General features: G+C 44.9%; 2 protein-coding genes across 2 annotated transcripts; both read right to left on the reverse strand.

Annotated features, from left to right (window-relative positions):
• Window positions 1-86: 86 nt before the first annotated feature.
• PtA15_3A902 (uncharacterized protein) lies at window positions 87-1,357 on the reverse strand (the record flags this gene model as incomplete). Its single annotated transcript, XM_053167917.1, has 4 exons — window positions 87-327; window positions 390-682; window positions 731-1,035; window positions 1,231-1,357. 4 exons carry the CDS (start codon window positions 1,355-1,357, stop codon window positions 87-89), a joined length of 966 nt encoding a protein of 321 aa, XP_053019086.1.
• A 1,377-nt stretch (window positions 1,358-2,734) lies between these two features.
• On the reverse strand, window positions 2,735-6,861 carry PtA15_3A903 (uncharacterized protein; the record flags this gene model as incomplete). Its single annotated transcript, XM_053167918.1, has 6 exons — window positions 2,735-3,367; window positions 3,477-3,502; window positions 3,593-3,717; window positions 3,803-3,967; window positions 4,049-4,187; window positions 6,840-6,861. 6 exons carry the CDS (start codon window positions 6,859-6,861, stop codon window positions 2,735-2,737), a joined length of 1,110 nt encoding a protein of 369 aa, XP_053019087.1.
• Window positions 6,862-13,584: the final 6,723 nt, after the last annotated feature.

The following is a 13,584-nucleotide window of genomic DNA, read 5'->3' on the forward strand; positions in this document are numbered from 1 at the left end:
CGCGGGGTCAAACTGAAGCGCGAGGACAGCAAAACTGCCGTACTTTGGGCGTCAAACAGCGCCGGCCGTGTATTTATGTATGTATTTCAGTCGATGAAGATCTTGAAGAACACGCTCCCGAGCCAGGCCGCAGCCAGGGCCAGGCCAGACTCCGTCGGCTGGCTGAACGCCACCAGCCCCCGCCGCATCTCAGCACCCTCGATCGCCATCCCGTAGATGAACGTCAAAGCCACCGCATCCAGCAGCCGCAGCCCAAGCCCCGCCCGACGCGCCCCCGGCGCACTCCAGATCCGATGGATCCCCACCAGCGTCTTCTCCGCCCGGGGCCTGACAAAAAACACAAAACACATCAGCACATAAAACAAAGCCACTGAAACAAAACCACCCACGAGCAGTACAGCTCCGAGCTCGTCTCCCCAAACCGCAGCAGCCCCGCATCGTCCCCCACGCTGTCCGGCCCGCCCACGATCCGGTAGCCCTCCTCGATCCGCGCAGCCACACACATCCCCTTCACCACCACCCGCTTCCGCCGCTTCCTCGGCTCGCCCTCGCCCGCCCGCCCCGTCGTCGTCGTCGGCTCGCCCAGGTAGAGGTAGAGCGTCGAGGCCCGCCGCTGCTCCGCCGTCAGCGCCTGCGCATCCAGGCTGCGGTCGACCATCTCGAGCACCTGCTCGACCTTGTGCTTGTACCGGCTCCGCCTCAGGCTCGCCGGCTCCAGGCTCACCTTCACGATCTGCTCCGAGCCCAGCCCCCCAGGCGCCCGCCAGACCGTCCGGCACTCCCCCGTCTCACCAAACGGCCATTCCACACCCGCCACCACCCCCCGGTGGTGCCTCTCGTGCAGCTCCACGTCCTCCTGCACCCCTATCACAAACGACATCCCACACTCCTTGCAGATCTGCGTCGTCGGCCGGCTCGAGAGATCGAGCGTCAGCTGGGCCAGCGGCCCTCCTCCCTTCTTCTTCCGATCGCTGTTCGTCGCAGAGTCCTGCGCCCGTTTCGGCCCACGGAGAGTAGCAAGAACACCGGCCGAGTCTGACGAGGCGCGCGGGACGGTGGTAGCCGGCGAGGAGGTGGTGGTGGTGGAGGCGCGCGGGACGGTGGTAGCCGAGGAGGAGGAGGAGGAGGAGGGGCCCAGGACGGTGGTGGCCGGCGAGGAGGTCGGGAGATCATTCTGGCGCGCGCTCGGAGCCGTCGCCGGGCCGAAGAAGGATCGGATGTCGCCCGAACCCGAAGCCGTCTTCGTCCGCCCAGGAACGGGCACCACAACACGCACCCGGCTAGGGGGAGGCGCCAGATCCTGCGGGTCGGCAGCGGCCTCCGGGGAGCGTTGCGAGCTGGGGCGGGCGTCGGTCATAGTTCGTTTCCTGGTCGGCGGTGTATCAAAACTGGGAAGAATGGTGGACATGTAAAAACTGGCGCCGGGAGGAACAGACACGCGCCCAGCAGCTGCGGCTTACATAAACCGCCTTTATATCTCGACGCGCAGCACCGCACGAGCCTCTCCTAAATCAGAGGCGCGTAAGCGGCTCCGAAGGAGATCACGCCATTGGCCCTATGTAGAGATTTCGTGTAAAAAAACATAGAGTTTTTCTTTGAAAGATAGTTTATCCTTTGAAAAAAACTGAGTAGACAGACTTGTAGTCTGCTATCTCAGCTTTCATTCCTTGTTTTTTTGAAGCTTGTAACTGCTGCTCATGATTATGTACTAGCCCAATTCACCTGCTCTGGACTGGTTCTGAAGGGCTCTTCCAGGCATATTTCACTTCAAAATTTCAAATTCACTGAGCTCTTGCGGGCACAAAGGGGGCGGATTGGGTAGAGGAGAAATCTGCCATGTCACAACACATTTACAGGATGTTTCCTGTCAGGGGTGGGTATGGAGGAGTTTGAAGTGGGGGGAAATAAGCTGATCAGAAGCTTGTGATCCCAATGGTGCAAAAGGCACGGCAAGAATCACAAGTGTACAGGGAGTTTTGGGGGGAAATTCCCTGCCATTTTTGCTCAACCCTGTAGGGCCAGACGTGCCACTTTAAAGCCAAGTCCCTCATACTCTAGAGGGAGTGTAAATTACAATGATTCATAGAATGGGCCAAATTACACTTGAAAAGAAAGATATGTATTTACTTGGAAAAGACCACTATGAGAGTATGGGTTGCTGCACTCCTTGTAATTCCTCCTTCCTTGTGCCCATTCAATTCTCTCAGAAAACTTGTCCATTTGATTTCTTTCAAATTCACTCAACCATCTCTTCCTCTGACCACTCAGCCGTGCTTGCATAATTCTGTTGTTCAACTCTGTAGAGGTAACTGTCCTGCTGGTCATCATATATAAAGATACCAAAATACCTGCTGAAATAGTGTATCTATAATAGCTTGCGGCCAAGCTCACTCCTCCTTTTTTCCTCCCCGACAATGCTCCTTCAGGGAAAATCCTCTTACTTTCTTTGCAGTAATGTTGACAGACATCTGAATGTCCGCACATCTGCTGTCCATCAAGGTTATTTAGAGCTTCTTTACTTCGTATTCTTACAGTCACAAACCAACAGCAGAGTTATAATTTATCCTAAAATCAAAAGAGCTTTGATCCATGAACCTCTGGGGCTGCTTGGAATATCATGTAAGTAAAACTAACAACGAGCCAAGTTGCACTGCAATCGATCCTCGAAAGATAAAATGAAAACTATTATTAGTACTGCAAAAGCTGTCGTGGAGGGGTGTCATATTGCTGGTTCTCAGGCTTGGATCAAGGCCATGACTGGGGCTTTTGATTCGGCTGATTTGAGGAAAGTTAGTGCGCCTGTTGTTGGGTCCCTCTTGTGCATGCTGACCAGGTTGCTTGCTAGGTTGGTCACAGCAACAAAAGTGGCATCCGCATCCGGACTAAACCCAAATTGACGAGGCTCTTTGCCCCCAGAAGGAATATCTGATATACGCGTCAGTTTTCCGTTCTTCTCATTCCGCGAAAAGACCGTAAAAATGTTGTCAGTCACTTTGCCTGCTGGATCCTTCTGCCTGTTGGTCGTATACAAAAACTTCCCATCCGGTGATATGAGGATCTCGGCCGCATTGAACGTGTTTTTCCTGGTCTTGGGCGGCCGAACATTTTTTTTTTGTAAAACGGTGACAGCAGCTTTGGGATCTGTGACTTCCAGGTACAACAGTTGACTCGAAAGTTCACACAGTAAGTAAAAAACTGGCTTTTCGGGCTTTGATCGTGTAGGGTCGAAGGCGAGATGGCGAGGGCCGCAGCCGAGATCAATCGGAATATCTTTATTTTTCGTTAGAGTGTGCTTAGTCGGATCGAGAGTAAACGAATGCACTTTGTCCATGCCAAGATCGGGCACCAGAAGCAGTTCACCGCTCGGCTGGTAAAGTCGAGCACATAAATAATCCCACATATTATCCGTCAGGACAAAAATCACCAAGCTCTTTCATCAAATCAGGATATTTGGGCAAAAAAAAAAACTAACTCACGTCTAATTTGACTTGATGTGCGGCAGCTGAATATGTAGATGCAATTGAGATTGTTAGCAGTTGATTTTGTAGGATTATTCGACATGAATAAGGACATAAATGATTGATCCTCTGACCTTTCTGTTGCCGATCTTTCACAGGGCCGGGGGTATCTATTAGGAATTTGAAAGTTTCCTTGGCCTTGCCTGTTGTAAACTTTCCGGTAGCATCCATATCGTAGGTTTGAATGCTTCCACCATTACTAGAAAGACACAAGATTTGAATCAGAACTACTAGCAAAGGAAGTGATATCGGTCGATTCAGACGGGACCAGGAAATATTCTTACAAATTCGCTACCATGACGAGCTTTTCATCTTTGCTTAATTCGATCGACACAGGTGCTTCATCTGTCGGAGCGGATGAGACTTTCGTCAGGGTTCCATCAGCCGCCACGGAGGCTGTAAAAACACCCCCCGTTCCCTTTACGCCGCCGAATTCACCGCCCGAAGCACTGGCAAGCCAGACAGGTCGAGATTGTAGTCTTTAGTATAGGCAAGGACAAACAGTTTATATTGATCATAATCCATCATACCTGATCATCAATGTTTTAGCCTTGTTGAATTCGAGCCACAGCACATTGGGACCGAGTGCATCAGATTTAACAACTTTGGTGTCAAAAGTATTCTTGGCTGTATCAAATGTAAAAAGACTGAGTTCTTTGTCTTGTTCGCCTGAAAAGATTGATAATGATTAAGTAAACACGAAGTGGTTAATTTTGTTCCAGAGGGTGAAAACCATTTTTTTTAAATAAATCAAAGAGAAAACTGTGTCACGAACCACCAACCCAGACTTTTAGAGTAGCAGGTAGGGCAGCCGCCGCAGTTGTGCCTTGGGCAGAGCATACTTGAGACCAACTGGCAAAGCAGACCAAGCTGCACCAGAAGACTAAATTATTCATCATAAAATTCGTTAATCTTCTCAATTCAGCACGGCTGAAAACGCAGCGAAAAAAGATGGGGGTGAGTATGTGGAAGGGGGAAAAGCAGCGAGTGAGGAGATGGCAGGATCGATGGCCACGAGTAAGTGGTATTAAATGTTCTCGTCAAGCTTCCCCGAAAGCGCATGGAGACGTGAAGGATATACCGTTGTGAAGGAATGGAAGATTCATTCCGCTCGGGAAGAATTTAATGAATAAATGAAACAGCTTTTCATAGGGCCTGATTCCGGCCGAAGGCAATCTCTGTGACGACCAGAGACGACTCAGCAGTCAAATTGTTCTACCGTCCACATAGCCCTTCGGGACATAGCGGCCAAGGGATCTATGCTCCGAAAGCCAAGCAGCCGAGTTCGAACCTGCTTAACGAAGTTATTTATGTAAAGAGCACGGTGATATACTGGGTCACCAAATTAACCTTTCGCAGGCTTTTGCTACGGTTTGAGTCTTGTCGCCGTAGCTATGTACTCAAATGATTGAACTCTAATATCAGGAAAATGGTGAAAGCTAAGATGCATGATTGATGTACATATCGCTATCCAACCCATCGCTGAGCAGACCTTTCTCTGACATGTGGGATAGAGAGGTGGAGGGAGTGATTTGTGCAATTGTAACATGGTCACGAAGTATTAAGTAGAACTTAGAAGAGAACGAAGTATATTCCACCCATTGATTCAGATGAGCTGCCATGGGCATCTTGAAGGAAGGCAGTACTATGAAGTATCTCCAAGTCACCAGGATGAAATGATTTCGGTTTTAAAAAACATCAAGTTCACCATCAATCCGTAAACAAGATGCCACGCCGCCCATGATTGCCACAACTTACAAGACGACATCCATTGTCTCTTTCAAATCCATTGAATGACGCACGCGTCTCGCGTGGCGAGACGCGGTTTATCAACCGTGATCAGATCTTGTTGACCGTCTGGTGACGCCCCGTCCCTGGATGGTTGTGTTCTTTTGAAATTGCACCTGGGTACAAAGGGTTATGCTTGTTTGTTTTCATGACCACAAGTAGAATGCTCGTGTGCCTCTCTAGTTTGTATTGCGACCAAAATTCGACTTCCACTTTCTGTTTTTATCATTTCGTTCCTATTTCTGAAGTTGTTTTCTGTCGGCATCAATCTAGAAAAAACAAAGTAGGAGGGGATTGGATGACTTCCGGTCACATCGGGGACCCCCAAAAAGTCTAGATTTTCGCAGGGAAATCTAGCTTTTGGGGCTCCAGATCACTTCTGGGAGGCCCTCATGAAATGTCAACGTACGCGCTTCTGCGGCTTTTCTACATCTTGTTGCGAATATTTCGCATAATCGCTGCATCTCTCTGTGCCTTGTTACCCGGGGAGCATGTTTTGAAATTGGATCGGAGGAGAGACAACGAAACGAAAACCTTCGATCCAAGCCAAGGAATTTAGTAAACATCGGCGCGGCTGGAAGAATTGGAACGCCGCCTTTGTGTTTGGGCATAGCCTATTTTTTCCACACAGTCGATGTTGTGCGATTGTCCCCGGAGACGGTGTAAACGTGCTGGAGAACGGTTCGGCACATGCTGGTGACAGTGAGCACACCAACCTCGGTGATTTTCTACGAACAGATCCAGCAGCTACACCATCCTTTGCAAGGCTTCATCCGCAAAATGGCAGCGCCCTTGAGGAATATAAAACGGCCCCGTCATCAGTCGAAAGGCACCATCCCACTCAGCATCCAATAACAGTTGCCTTCTCACGACCTACCAATAACGACACCAGAAAAACTCGCTCCTATTCCAATAATCACCAAATCCAACCCCAGACAATCCAAGATGGTTTCCCTGATGTATCTGATCACCCTTCTTTCCGCCTTTGTCGGTGTTTCTTTTGCCGAGGACGTCTCTGCTGGCAAAGAACATGTAGTAGACTCGAAATGGCTTGGCGGGTATGGCATGGCGAGCAGCTACTACTACTACGCCAGCATGGGCTATGGGTTGAGTATGAGCTGGCTCAACCCGTGGGCGAACATGTGGGGCGGCTGCTACGCCTACAGTCTTTTGGGCGCAGGGTTCAACAACATGCTCTTCGCTAAGGCCACCGACACCAAAGCCAGCATCAGCCGACGGGCCATCTCCCTCGATGCTGAGCAACTCTTCCGCAGAGACGGCGACGACAAAGTTACGTGCAAGAGCAACACCGGCGACACCCATACCTTCTCGACCTCGGAGTGCCTCAGGTGTGTTTCCCGGCTGCCAAATAAAGCCTGGTTCATTCTCAGCTGACCCGAAATGCATTGTGGTCCCAGTGCTGCTCGACAATTGTCTGAAAAAGGCGTCTCCACCGCATCTTCCGGCGATTGCAAGGTGGCCTTGGTCAGTCCGCAAAGCCGAGTCCAACCAAAGGAAGTGTAAGTGATCAACGACTGTGAGCAACAACTCCCATCGCGAGAATGGTTTTGCTGAATCTTTCTATCGTGACTTCTACAGCTCTACTAGTTCATTAGAGAAGGCCGCACGTAGCATGTTGAAGGCTTGCTCGGACTCCAAAGTAAGCACTTTTTTTTTTTTTTTTTTTTTTAAATTATAAGCTTAAAGTGTCTGACTCCTCCTTGGATTGCTTGAATCAGGACACCCACGACCACCCCGGCGCCGCCAAAGATGCGGATTCACAACAGGTTGCAATGCTGCTCTCAAAGGCCTCTTGAGAAATTCCATCCCCTATATATGACACTTCTTAATGTGATTTACTTCTTATCATATAATTTATCCCCTTGCCCAATTATTATTCAATGTATCTCAAGTTCCTTTATGTTTTGCCATCAGTTCTTTCAGACCAATCAGTTCAGCGCCTAAAAAGATTTAGTATCGCAACTCTGGCAAACACAAGGGTGTTAGCTGGGTGTTAGCTATTGGCATTAAGAAAACGATCAAGCCCCATTTCCATTCTGCATCGTGTCATCCATTTCTTAACAAGAAAAACATTGCGGGGAGCTGTATAGTCTATTTACCTACATACTGCGCGTCTCCGGAGCCAAGCCATCCGTGCTTGAGCAATCAGCGTTAACTAAGCCTCATGGGGAGGAGCGAAGCGTCTCCGAAGGCTTAGGACTCAAGTGCCATTCTTGGCCTCTGGCTTTACGCAGATTTTTTTTTTTTTTTTTTTTTTTTACATTTCTTTTACAATTCTCTCTCAGTGTCAAATTCAAAGCCTTGTATACATCCCTGAATTCCATTAAAAACTGGCGGCTCAGCAGCCATTCTTTTGGTGGCTGTTCCTGAACAATGTGATGGATCCATTGGGCCAATCACTGGTCAAGATTGGACAGTTTCTCACGGTTTTGGCCTCAAAAGACCTTTCAATCCAGTTTCTTACATCACAATTACTTCCAAGGATGGGGATAGAATTTTGATGATATACATGGTAAAATGAAGAAAGGGGATTCCAATGGTGTCCGAGGCTGTATTGAAGAAATCAGATGGGTATACAGTGATAAGTGGGTCAGAAGGAAATTGTGGACAAATGGCTGGGCAGCCTCAAGCCAAATTTGGGACATTAGGCACAGGCCTCTCTTGCAAGCGGGAGGGTGCTTGCGCCCCACAAGCACAGCGAGGGACTTGGGTTAAGTTTGAAGTATGCATTACTTAAAAATATAAGCAGTTGTTTAGAGAAACATTTATCACATTTTTGCTGTTGGTACAGTGTCCCACACCTCTTCTTGACACCCCCACACCTGCAAAAACCTTTGACCCCCCATAGAATCTTTACAGTTCACCCAATCACCACATAGGGTACATTTTTGAGCTCTATGGAGCTTGTAGAAAAGAATTTAATATAGCCCATCCCACTGGGATGCCTCAATCAAAAGTTATCATTTTTTGGTTCCTCAAATTTGGAGCGGTTGCATTTAACCCCATATTATGAGGTTATACCCATATACTATGGGTTTATAATATATGATTTATGTACTTAATTGTTATAGTATGTATATAAAAGGCTGTAAATCACTATAAATGATTCTAGTTATTAATTACTGACAGATCCATCTACTCAGCCTTTAAAATCAACAGTGCAAGAGCTACGCTACAAAAAGCGGCAGCGTAGCGGTTTTAGCCTCGCTTCGCTAAGCTTTTTGTAGCGGACTTGGCGCTTCGCTATTCGCTACATTTTTTAAGGGGAAAAAATTAAAGAAAATAGCGCGCTTTTTTTAGCGCAGAGTAGCGGCAATTGGCTACGCTTCTCGCTATAGTAGCGGAAAAAACGCTACTGTAGCAATTTTGCTGCGCTACCATAGCACCATTCAAACAACAATACTGCACATCATAAAATGATGGAGGATTGATGTTTGTGTACTATTTCTGGCATTTTCCACCAAAAGGCAGACATGCCCGCTACGCTTTTGGCGCTAAAAAGCGCTATTAGCGCCAAAAAGCGTCAATTTTTCCGCTGCGCTATACTGTAGCGAAGCGGCAAAAAAAAGCGCTTCGCTACGCGCAGGCCAAAACTGCAGTAGCGGTTCTGGCGCTTCGCTACCGCTCAAAGTAGCGATTTTCCGCTAGCGCTAACGCTACTCTGGATCCAGAGTAGCGTGTTTCCGCTTCGCTACGCAAAAGCGCCGCTTTTCTTAGCGAAGCGTAGCTCTTGCAGTGTTGTTAAAATGCAACAATGTGACAATAAATATCAATTTGTTTTGTGCAGCAGGTACAGTGAATCCAAGGAGATAAACAGAGTGTTGCCTTTCAATATTTTTGAAGAGCTTTCAAAATAGAACACCTGTGACTCTGCCTTTGATAGTCTACATATTGAAGGCAAAGGGAAAATTCAGATGACTGAAATCAAAAGAAGAAAAGAAAATCAGAAACCCACCTGCTTTCACATATGCCCATTAAAGGTTTAAGGATCTTGATTGGATTCAGCTTACTGATGAGCTAAACTGGGACTGAAAGTGAGAGCAATGGGCACAAGGTGGGGTCAGTGAGCATTGGGTGTGGAAGGATGTTCATTGCACAAAAACAGACATAAAAAGGAAAATGGAAAAGAAAAGATAAGAAGTGAGGGAAAGTAACTACTGTACCTGAGAGCATTGGGCAGAAGGTGGGGTGAGTGAGCGTTGGTGGAAGGATGAGGAAAGGAGCCTTCCACGCCCATGGTCTCAGGTACACTACATATAACAGGTGAAACTTGTGTGAAATGGAAAGAACATGTGTATATCATAGAAAAGAGAAAAAATTTAAGAAGAGACTAAACATAGACTATCTTAACACTTTCAGTGAGATTTAGGGAGGAAAAGGCAAACATGATCTGCCTCTTCAATAATTTTTTGAAGCAATGGCCTCTAGGCTTTGAAATCTGACTGGTGTGCCATTATCTGTGACCAACATCAGTTGTTACATTCAATGTCTCCCATGGCACACATGGCCAAGCTGACTGGCCCAAACCACCAGCAACAGTAAAACATGGGCAACATTTCATGAACAAAAATTTTTGTAAGAGCAATTGGCTGAATCACAGCTTCTAGTTTGTTTTCCCTTCCAGTCTTACAAATAGTTCTTGATGGAAATACTGTTTTCATCTTATTTGCAAACATTGCTCTTGGAGGTCTGCTCAACTCTTTGAAAATCCAGGATGATTGTGAGCAGTGGAGGAATTTATGAATACCTGAACAAACAAAAAACACTATTTTTCTGTCATCACGCCTGGCATTCGCCAAGCAAGCTGTAGATTTGTGTATATTTATTATGCCTGTGGCTGAGAACTCATAGTTTCCATTGGTTTACCATTGGGTTAAAAATCTTAGCTCTCATAGAATCTATGTACACAACCTCCACACCCTCCTCATCTCATGCTAACAGTAAACCCATATTCCGCAAATACACAACTGTGTCATGTGACAGTAAAATATTGAACTACAAGATGGCATGCTCTGTAAAATTCAACATCCTGGGGAATTTATGTGGCTTAAGGCAAAACAGGGTTTCAAGTTCAAACTTGTATTGAAAGATGGATACTCCCAAATAAATGATTTTTCCAACTGGATTCCTCAAATATGAGGAAATTTTTTCTATGATTTATTGAATGAATTTATTTTATTTAAGTCTCTAAGATAATTTGCCAGTATGGAATGCAATTTTTTGATTTGCAGTTCTACTTCAATTGATGCTTTTCTATTTTCATCAACCACAGATTGCAGAATATCCAGAAATTGGTTAATTTCATCCTTGAGTGATCCAATAAACTGTTTCAATCCTGGGGAAAATAGGAAAATTTCTTCATACTTATTTTCATCAAAAGAAGAATCAAGGTGGATCCTCCAATATTCAACTAAATCTATCAATAAATCTTGGATCTGAAGAAATCTTGTCCAGTTTGGAGGATTTTCTTCATTCATAAATCCAGTGAAGTATGTATGGCCACTGACAGTTTGCTTGAAATCTGTTATGTAAATAAGAGCTTGCTCTCCTACTTTCATACCTTCTTCACTTTCCAAAGTTCCCTTTTTAATTTTAATCCAAGCTAGTGCTTGTAATGTTTCACCATATTTGGCATATATAGACTTCAGAAAGTCAGAAAATTGTATTATGACTGAATCAAGAGTGGCAATTTTAGGCTGATTAGACAAATATTAAAGAAACGATTTGTTTTCTTTGGGGATACCATTGATCTGATATTGTATCAAAAACTGTAGCATGTTGTGTAAAAGCTTCATGAAAACTCTGTCAATTTTCTCCCCTTCCTCATATCCTAAAAGGTAGACAGATAGCTCATCAATCAAGAGCTTTGCATGCATATTAGAAGAACATTTATTGTCTTCATTGGTTCCAGTGGCATCAGATGAATTCAGTTGGAAGAACCTCCTTGTTAGTGATTTTATGTCATTTGATTCATTCAATTGATGCCACTTCCAGGTAGTTAAACCTGGATCTTGTGGTTCAACCACTGTATGTAAATATGATCTCAATTGGAGTGATAAATACAAGTGGGACACTTTCTTCCAACAAACTGAATCCACTTTGGACATGCCTTGTTCATCAAATTAGGAAATTGTAACCAGTCATCAATGAATAAACAGTATCTGAGTATCTCAAAAGTAAAAACCAAGAAAAGGAACCAAATTTTTCTACTGACACTTCAGGAGTCCAGAGAGGTTCTCGGTAAAAGGGCTTTCTTCAATACTGCGCTGGAAATTATAGTTCAGATAAGCTCCTGTAATATCCATCCCTGGAGGGAACTTTCCCCAGATGTAATTGAAGATTATGTGCCCCTCAATTTTCTCATTCAGTATCTTGTGCAGACAACTAAAACTGATCAGGTTCAGCTTCTCTGAAGCAATGAGAAATTCAACCAAGGTGTCATTCAACATGAACATAATTAAATATTTTCCTGGAGAAAGTGATGGTTCTGAGATATCTGGCTTGGTATTCAATATCCTCCACACTTCCTGGAATTTCTTGACAAATTTCAATGCCATATTTTCAGGTTCTTCTTGACTGCAATTGCCCAAAATGATATTCAAAGCAGAATACCGCATATACTCAAGTAAATCATCCAGCTTTCTCCAGGAATTTTTATTGAGGGAAATTTTTGTGGCTTCAATACGACACAAATTAAAATACCCTTCAATTTCTTTGGAGTATCTTTTTGCCAAATCTGTTTGGAGAACATAGAGCATAATGGTGTTAGATTTTCCACCACAGAAGGCAAATTCAGAGCCATCAATTATTCAAAGGCACACCAATTGGATTTCCTGCTTGAAATATAGGTGACAAAATTGAAAAATTAGAAAAATTTATCTTTGCCCAATTGATCATGAATGAGAATGAAATTTCTTCATACTTATTGATTGCTCTTTCTCACTGTCAGCTTTGAAAATGGGTGAACACTTCCCAGTTATCTCTGGAACATAATATTTTTCAGCTCTTATTATCCATCTCAAAATATAACAATGATAAAAATCAAAAGGCACTCACTCCATCCAATTTCTCGCAAATCAGGAGACTCCTTGCCTTTGTTCAATGCCTTTGTAGCAGCTAAATTTATTGATGATACAATTATTTTAGCACTATCAATTTCATCTTTATCTACCAGGTCATCATTTCGCCACATACCCTCTCTACCTTCTGAAATGCAACACCAATTTACAGCATCGCATTGCAAAATATCTTCAGATTTGAGGAAGCAGGTGCTTATGCCAATTGATCCCAGCAGAACAACTATTAAAAGGCAAATATGTGACAACCGCATTGCCCAAATAGACATAGGATTCACACTCGTATATGCCTTTGTCGTTCACTTTATAAGGAAGAAAATATTTTCGGAAGCACAGCTGTTTGATGGCCCTGCTGGCTGGAACCAAATTTACTATGAGTAGTGCTCGGAAGACAGCCGGCCAATGTGAGGGCAGGTCTAGAAAGTGGATTTTGATATTCTGGACAGTCTTTAGGTGCTGCAGGGTTGCCGATTCTGATCTTGTTTTGCGGGGACACATCATGTGCCGACTGTAGGTCCCCCAAGTGAAGCTTGGGATCAGCTCAGATGATTTACGCTTGTTTTGCCAGGAGGGAAGCGTTTCATTGCCATTTTCATGTCAACCCTCCGTATCAAATGACTCAAGCCGATGAAGCTTATCGCAGCGGAATCTAGGCTCATGTTACGGGGAAACCTGCGTCATTTGCTATCGAGCATCATTTCGGACAGATGGGCACGATTTTGCGCTGCGGACTGGTTCACACTATCATGGGACGTGTCAAGTCAGGTCAAGTCTGGTGAAGTCGACACAGGAAAAAAACCCTGTAGCTGTCACAAGTTTTGCGTATGCTGACATTTCCCCCAGAACTTCACTCTATGTATGTATATAATTTTGAACACCAACAAAATGCCAATCAAGAATCATCTGATTTGGAAATAAGATTACAATAAAGACAAGTAACCATATGATTTGATTGCGTGATTGATACATGAAACAAAACACTAAAACTTGAAAGGAGGGAATCGTGTTCCATCAAACGCCAAACACTCAAGAAAAGACCAAAAAAAAAAAACGACAGGAAACGAGGAAACAAAGATTAGAAATGCCAGTCGTGTATCTGAATGCAAAACACCACATGTTTACGTCTTCTTCTTTCAAGAGGAAACGAAAAGACTTTTTTTAAGAGAAGTACAGTAAGCGGG

Source organism: Puccinia triticina, chromosome 3A, assembly GCF_026914185.1.
Source record: "Puccinia triticina chromosome 3A, complete sequence".
Taxonomy (NCBI): Eukaryota; Fungi; Basidiomycota; class Pucciniomycetes; order Pucciniales; family Pucciniaceae; genus Puccinia; species Puccinia triticina.